The 7922-nt window shown below is 37.7% G+C and overlaps 2 protein-coding genes across 2 annotated transcripts; one reads left to right on the top strand and one right to left on the bottom strand.

Moving 5' to 3' along the window:
- Positions 1-1352: 1352 nt before the first annotated feature.
- Positions 1353-4920, top strand: LOC110941857 (lanC-like protein GCR2). Its single transcript, XM_022183538.2, has 6 exons — positions 1353-1626; positions 1714-1892; positions 2655-2766; positions 2859-2975; positions 3401-3712; positions 4402-4920. Exons 1-6 carry the CDS (start codon positions 1474-1476, stop codon positions 4738-4740), a joined length of 1212 nt encoding a protein of 403 aa, XP_022039230.1. The 5' UTR covers positions 1353-1473; the 3' UTR covers positions 4741-4920.
- On the bottom strand, positions 4895-7544 carry LOC110941858 (protochlorophyllide reductase, chloroplastic). Its single transcript, XM_022183539.2, has 5 exons — positions 7372-7544; positions 7224-7295; positions 5858-6383; positions 5318-5676; positions 4895-5220 (listed from the first exon to the last, which is right to left on the bottom strand). The coding sequence occupies exons 1-5, from the start codon at positions 7411-7413 to the stop codon at positions 5065-5067; spliced, it is 1155 nt and encodes a 384-aa protein (XP_022039231.1). The 5' UTR covers positions 7414-7544; the 3' UTR covers positions 4895-5064.
- Between the last annotated feature and the right edge of the window lie 378 nt (positions 7545-7922).

Raw genomic sequence — 7922 nt, 5'->3', positions numbered from 1 at the left:
GTATGCCAGATCTTTAAGAAGGATTTTTGTTTTAAATCGTACAGAGAGAAAGGATTTTAGGGATTTGTGGTTGAGTGTGATAGAGAGAAAGAAAGATCGGAAAAATGAGGGTTGAGTGTGAACAGTATCTAGGTAAAAGAAAAACATTTATTGCGTTTTATAAATTTTGTTGCGTTTATGTTAGTTTATTGAAATTGAAAGGAAATTATATTTTTATGATTCTAATTTTATTGCTTTTGTATTTTCTGGCCATTGCGTTTTAGAAAAACATATTTTTGAAGTGTTTTTAGTCCATTGCGTTTTAGGTAAAACATATTTTTATGTGTTTTCAGTCCATTGCGTTTTAGAAAAAAAGGCATTTTTAAATGTTTTCTGGCCATCGCGTTTTAGGTAAAACACATTTTTATGTGTTTTCAGTCCATTGCGTTTTAGAAAAAAGGCATTTTTAAATGTTTTCTGACCATCGCGTTTTAGGTAAAACACATTTTTATGTGTTTTCAGTCCATTGCGTTTTAGAATGTACACTTTCTTTTGTGTTTTTAGGCTATTGCGTTTTAGAAATAAGAAATTTCTTTGTGTTTTCTGGCCATTGCGTTTTACAAATAAGACATTTCTTTGTGTTTTGGTGCATTGCGTTTTAGAAAAATGTCATTTTTAGGTTTTTTTTTCCATTGCGTTTTACGCAACTGGGTTTTCGAAATTTTTTTTCGAAAATATAGAAATAGTATACTCGTTTTAAAGATAAAAAAACGCTCGTTTTTTTTGTGCAATTTTTATAAAAAAATAATGCCGTATGAAAGAGTTATTAACGTTTAACAAATGGGGGAGGGATTGGAGGAGAAAAAAACTATTGGCTTGGATTGACCAGAATGCCTCTAGACAGTCTCCTTTTTTTTCAACCATTGGGTGTCAGCCCAATGGCCACCAGCCCGCATTCTAACCCGGAGGTGGCGGGTTCGAGTCTTGCTCGTTCCCAATGCCCTTACGGTAGCGGATTTACCCCCAGACTCAGGCTTGCTGGGTGGCGGTCTGCGAGGTGGGATCACCTCGGCGGTTGGGAGGACCGTGGAATATCCCCCCCCCCCCAGTCTCCTTTTTTTTCCTTCAATTTCACTCATTTAATCTTAGCTCTTGATTAAATAAATGGATGGTCAAGATTACTTCCTAGACTTTCTACCTAAATAAATTTTCTATTATATCCTAACTTTGATGATAAAATGGTAATTTTAAAGCGGGGATAAAATCGTAATTTAATTTGGTTTAAAGCATTCATCAAATTTCATAAATGTTATAGAGTTAATTAATAATTTGCAACCATATTTGACTAATTAACACGTTCCAGAGAACAATCGTGTTATAATCAGATCATCTCCACGTATCTCACACACTCTCCCCTTCCTTCATTCCACCCCCCCAAAGCTCCCACCTTTAACCTTCAAGAATCTCACCACATCTTCCACTTTCAAAACCCAGATGGCAGATCGTTTCTTCCCTCATGACATGCCGGAATTCATCCAAGAACAAGACCCACCACCACCGGAAACCACCACAACCCCCCTTCTATCCCTCCCCTACAACTCATTCTCTGACCAACTCAAACAAGCAGCTTTCAACCTCAAACAAACTGTATTCCACTTGTTCATTTTCATGTGTTATGTTTCCTGTGTGTTGGTTGATCTTTAATTATTTATGTTTTCTATTTTGGTTTGATAGATTGTTATGGAGACATGGGGAAGCAGTGGTGAACGTTTGAATGATTATAGAGTGTACACAGGTGCTTTAGGAACAGCTTTCTTGGTGTTTAAAGCTTATCAAGTTTCACACAACAAGAAAGATCTTGATTTGTGTAAAGATATTGTTAAGGCTTGTGATTCTGCCTCTAGTGGCTCCAGGTTACTGTGCTTTCTGTTTTCTGTTTTTTTTTTTTTTTTTTAAATGTGTTTTTGGGCTTTTTTAAGGGCTTTTGTTTGCTAGAAAGATTTCTGAATGCAAGATCATCATACATTTATACAATTTCTGATATGGAAATTGACAGCTTGTATAAACTTTTCTGATCGCCTTGTGCGCCTCACACATCAAGCATGCCTTTTTAAACCAAGTGATAATAAGCTGTAGCAAATTGAACTGTTATGATTATCTGATATGAAATAATTAGAATCAATTAGTCAGTTGTAATGAAACGGGTTGTAACTGGTAAGCAGTTGATTCTCTTTTATCCGGGTGGCGGAGCTTGACCAAAAGTTCTGAGTGGGCAGAAAGTCATGGGACCCAATTTATATATTGTATAAATATTTAGGCAAAATAACTGGAGGGACAATCCTATATAATTTTAAAATTTTCGGACGAAAAATCGGAAATTTTACACTTCTAACCGAAACATTGGTGTCGCTGGGGGGGACCCCCCAACGCCCTTGCTTTTATCAGAGGTCTCAAGCTCAAATCCAGCTTTCACCGTTTCTGGTCACCTGACCTGCGCGACCTACACTTTACCTGTCCGTGCTGATTAGAAAGAAAAAACGGGTTGTAGGGTTTGGATATGCTTCTATGTTTGGAGTAGAATAGTTAATCAGTTTCCCTGTACCCGAACACTAGAAAATTAAAACCTACACCCCTGAAAATCACAGGATTTTTTAACAACCGTTCATTATTTGCAGCCGTGTGACGTTCTTATGTGGGCTGGCTGGTGTATATGCTCTTGGTGCAGTTGTGGCTAAACAAGCGAATGATGATAAACTGTGTGATTACTATTTGACAAGATTTGGAGAGGTACTTGATTTTATTATTTTATTTAACAATTTTCATATTTTTCCTTAATTTATACATTTTCTTGGCTGAATTAGTTTTACTTTTCTGTCCAGATCAAGATTCCGAACGATCTTCCTAACGAGCTATTATACGGTAGAGCAGGGTACTTATGGGCATGCTTGTTTCTAAACAAGAATCTTGGTCAAAACACAATTTCATCTACCCATATGGTAAAATCTAAAGATTTTTATAAATTTTTTAGAGTAAATTGCCAAAATCGTCCCCAAGGTTTGGGCATGTTTGCCATTTTCATCCAAAACAACATTTTTGTACCATATAGTCCTTCACTTTTGGGATTTTTTGCCATTTTCATCCAAACGTCTGACTTTTTTGCCAAAATCGCCCCTGAGATTTGTGATTTTTTGCCATTTTCATCCAAATGTTTGATAGAAAAAATAAAGCAAATTAGACATTTGGATGAAAATGGCAAAAAATCCCAAAAGTGAACGACTATATTGTACAAAAAAGTTGTTTTGGATGAAAATGGCAAACATGCCCAAACCTCAGGGACGATTTTGGCAATTTACTCTAAATTTTAAATAATTTATGTTTATCGTTTGATTGTTTTGACAATTTGCATACATTTGGTTTGCAGAGAACAATTACAGATGAAATTATGAGATCTGGTAGAAAAATGCGTACAAAGGAATGCCCATTGATGTATGAATGGCAGGGTAAACGGTATTGGGGAGCGGCCCATGGGCTTGTTGGGATAATGCATGTATTAATGGACATGGTTTTAACGGAAGATGAGTTGAAAGATGTAAAAGGTACACTTTTTTACATGATTAAGAATCGATTCCCGAGTGGAAATTATCCGTCGAGTGAAAGAAGTGAGTCCGACCGTTTGGTGCATTGGTGTCATGGCGCTCCTGGTGTCGCTCTTACCCTTGCAAAAGCAGCTAAGGTATACACACTGTTCACAACTTCTCATCACTCGATTGTAGAAGTAGTTATGAACATGGTCGTAAAATCCCAATTAGCATCCGATTAATTTTCTGCTAATTGGACAATTAATCGCTATACGGTCAATGTCGGCCTTAGGTAGGTAGTCCTAATCAGCTAAAAATCGACGGTTCCGGACAAGTTTCGGCCAATCATTGGCCAAATTCTGGCTTTTCCGGTCAAACCTTGTAAATTTCGGTGATTAATTGTGTCTACTTAAAAAGATGAGCCGATGAGAGGTTAAAACCTTTCTTGCTAAAAAAATTACACTTAAAAATGTATGCGTGTATATAAAACTCAAGATTACATATAAAAATTTCAATCCGATTAATCCCTATTAATCGCTAGTCTTCTGTACCCTACCCCACCAGCCGACTAGCGCCTAGTGATTCTTACAACACTGGTTATGAATGGGCCGATCTAAGTTGTGTTTTGTGTTGAATGGATTGAAAGGTGTTTTGAGCTATTTTTTAAATTGCATACACCCTTCAAAATCGTTGTAATAATAGAGATTTTAAAAATTGATCATGTAGTAGAAAATGAACCCATTTTAACCCGTTTGTTACCTAACCCGCTTATGTTACCATACCTTTTAGACTATGTTACTTGCCAAATTTGACTTCTTTTTTTTTTTTTTTTGTAAAATATTAGGTTTATGGAGATGAGGAGTTTTACAAGGCGGCCATGGAGGCAGGGGAGGTGGTATGGAAACGCGGTTTACTTAAACGGGTTGGAATCTGTCACGGAATAAGTGGGAACACGTACGTTTTTCTTGCACTCTATCGCTTAACGGGTGATGTAAAGTTCTTATATAGAGCCAAAGCTTTCGCCGCATTCCTCTATGAAAAAAGCGCGATGCTTATATCCCAAGGGGTGATGCATGGTGGTGACAACCCGTTTTCCCTATTCGAAGGTGTTGGAGGAATGGCTTATCTTTTTATGGATATGGTAGAACCGTTGGAGGCTAGGTTCCCTGCTTACGAGCTTTAAATAGCGGTGGGGTTTTCGTTTCTTTTATGGTTTTTATGTATCCATATATCATGTTACGTTATATCATCGAACATACGCGTATGTAGCTAGCTAATCTTGTTATTGATGTTTATCTAGAATAATTGACATTCACTAATTTACCTTCCCGGTATGATATTCGGATACATCCTATTTTTATTTTGTTAATAAGATCAAAACACAAGCTTATTGATTCTTATTCATTTGAGCCTAAATATACAACAGAAAACTGCCTGAAAACATGTCCTACACTCACATTTTCACCCGAAAAAACCAAACCAAACCGAAACTAGAGACATTTCTTGTTTAAGCCAACCCGACCAACTTCTCGCTTATCTCCCATATTTTTTGAGCCTTGGAGACATCACTAGCTTCTTCCGACAGCTGGTTCTCAAACGAAGCCGAATTGTTGTTCCAGCTCCAGTAAACTCCTGATTTTGTCAAACTCGGATCGCTCACAACCTAGATCACAAACCAAACATAATGTCATATAATCGGCTGTAATAAAACGCGCGTTTAAAAACTAAAATGACCAAAATTCATAGATTATAATCTTTACCTGAGCAAGTCTCTTGCCGGATTCATCCTCAGAGACGTACCCTTTAGTGATGTACTTTTGGAACGGAGGAAAAAGGAGTCGGAAAAGAGGAATATGTTCCCTAAATAAACCTGTTGTTGCAATGCAACCGGGGTACAATGAAGCGAAAGTAATGCCGGTTTCTTCATGGAAACGGCGGTGAAATTCTTGCATCATAAGCATGTTGCAGACTTTACTGTCTTTGTATGCTTTTGCACCGTCGAAATCTCCACCGTCGATCATGGCTGAGCTGTTGAGCCCGTTTAACCCGCCAGCTAGACCCCTCATGTCGCCAAGGTTAGCCTTTGGTGGTACATTCCCAGCCAAAGTGTTTGTGTTACCTAAAAAGTTGTCACATTTTAGGAGGTTTTATGCATAAAAATACCTTTCTGGGTGACTTTTGACCCGTTTGACCCATTTCCTTTCAACCCATTTTTTTACTTAAATTTTGACCCGTTATAGATAAAACCTTAACCAACCTACTTTTAAGTAAATACACAGACTCTTGATCTTAATTAATACCTGTGATTGAGCCAACAATAATGAGTCTTTTCGACGGATAATCCGACTTCTTCATGTCATCAAGCAACAATCGTGCAAGCAAGAAATGACCAAGATGATTAGTCCCAACGCTAAGCTCGAATCCATCAGCCGTAAACGTGGGCTCTTTCGCAGTCGGTAAATAAACCGCTGCATTGCAGACCAACACATCAAGCGGTCGACCCGACTGCTTAAAATTCCCAACAAACTGCCTGACACTATCGAATGATGAAAGGTCCAAATGCATCACTGTGTAATTTTCTTTCGAGATTCCCGATGATTTTGCTGCTCTTTCGGCTTTTAGAAAGTCCCTGCACGCCATAATCACGTGCCATTTTCCGGTTTCGGCTAGAGACTTTGCTGTTGCTAGACCTAACCCTGATGAGGCACCGGTTATGATCACGGTACCCTTTCGTAAAGTTTTCTTCGCTCCGGTTGATGCGATGTTTGCTGCTGGAGTTGTGGCTACAGCTTGGGTTTTGAGTGCCCCCCTTTGGTTGAATTCCTTCTGCAAGAAAGTCCGGATCATGTTAAAATGAGAATTTTTAATCAAGAGATAGTAAACTCGACAAGACTCTTTAAAAAGCTTGCGGCTCATAACTCATAAAAGCTAGTTTGAAAAAAAAAAAAAAAAAAACTTGTTTGTAAACGAGCCGAGCCCAAGCCAAGGTAAGCTCGCTCTCGTTGGCTTGCTCGTTTAAATTTAAAGCCAACATTATCAAAGACAAATTGGGACTGTTGATAATTTTACCAAATTCAATATTAAAATAGGAAAGTTTACAGCAGAATGGCAGGTAAACAGGCAACAAGCTGCGCCACAAACCCCTCTAAAAGGTAAACGGACAAATTTTAATATTATATAGTATATAATATATACTTATAACGCAAAATTATAACCCAAATTTTAATCTATATAAATTATAAATTACGTGGTTTATAACTTCTCGACGTCGAGGAATCAAAGTTTTGTTTTCGGTAGGATCGGATTTGCTACTCAAAAGGGGGTTGCGGTGCAGCTTGTTACACGTTTACCTGCCATTCCACCGTAAATCTTCCGGTTCTTTAATGAAATAAATTTGAATGAAAAAAAATCTTACTTTTTGTTTTTATATATAAAAGTACAAAATTTTAAAAATAAACGAGTTGACTCGAAAGCTGAGCTCGAGCTCAACATGTCAGCTCGTTAACATAAACGAGCCGAGCCCACCTAGACTATGAATCATTCAACCCGTTAAGATCAACATTTCAGCTCGTTAAAGATAAACTAACACGAGAGCCGGGCACAACATTTCAGCTCGTTAAAATCAACAAGCAGATCCCTCGAAGAAAAAGAAAAATCTTTTAATACCCTGCTAGTGAAGTCAACTTTAAGATGAGTTGACAATGGTACTCCAAACAGACTAGAATCCTTCAAAGTCACCTGCAAATGCACAAACGTTACTTCATTTATTACCAACACTCTCAGAGACAAAAACACAAACAGTTGGTGAGCAAACCTCTCTGTGAACAGCAAAAGAGGATGTAGCTTGGAGAGCCATTGGAGCTTGAAACTGAAGTGGGTTTGTGTAAATATCTTCTAATAAAGATTGTTGAATATGAATCTTGTTGATGTGGGGATATATATATATATACACACACACTTGTGATAGTATTGATTTCTTGCACCAAAAACATATTCTTTAGTTATGATTTTTTTTTTTTATTACTGGTGGATAAGAAAATTGATCATGAAAATTGGTGGGTCCCATTTGATATTTTGAGGAACCAATCAGAGTTGGATTGTAGATTTCCAACAGATACATCTGTTTGGTTTGAGGGGGTATTTAGATAAGTGAAAGTGGGCCTAATGGTATGTCTTTCGAGAGAGTTATGGGCGAGGAGTGGGACTTCAAATATTTAATGAAAAGAATATTATTTGTGTTAAGGGTGAACGGGTAAAGCGGTTTACCGACTAGTAACACCGTCGCCGATGGTGTTTATCGCTCGGTGATGATGTTAGATCGGTGAAGGTTTACCGATGAGAGAAGGGGGAGAAAGAAGGGTGTGT

Source organism: Helianthus annuus, chromosome 5, assembly GCF_002127325.2.
Source record: "Helianthus annuus cultivar XRQ/B chromosome 5, HanXRQr2.0-SUNRISE, whole genome shotgun sequence".
In the NCBI taxonomy this organism is placed as follows: Eukaryota; Viridiplantae; Streptophyta; class Magnoliopsida; order Asterales; family Asteraceae; genus Helianthus; species Helianthus annuus.
Note: the sequence above shows the minus strand (reverse complement) of the source record. Positions and strands in the feature narration are given on the sequence as shown.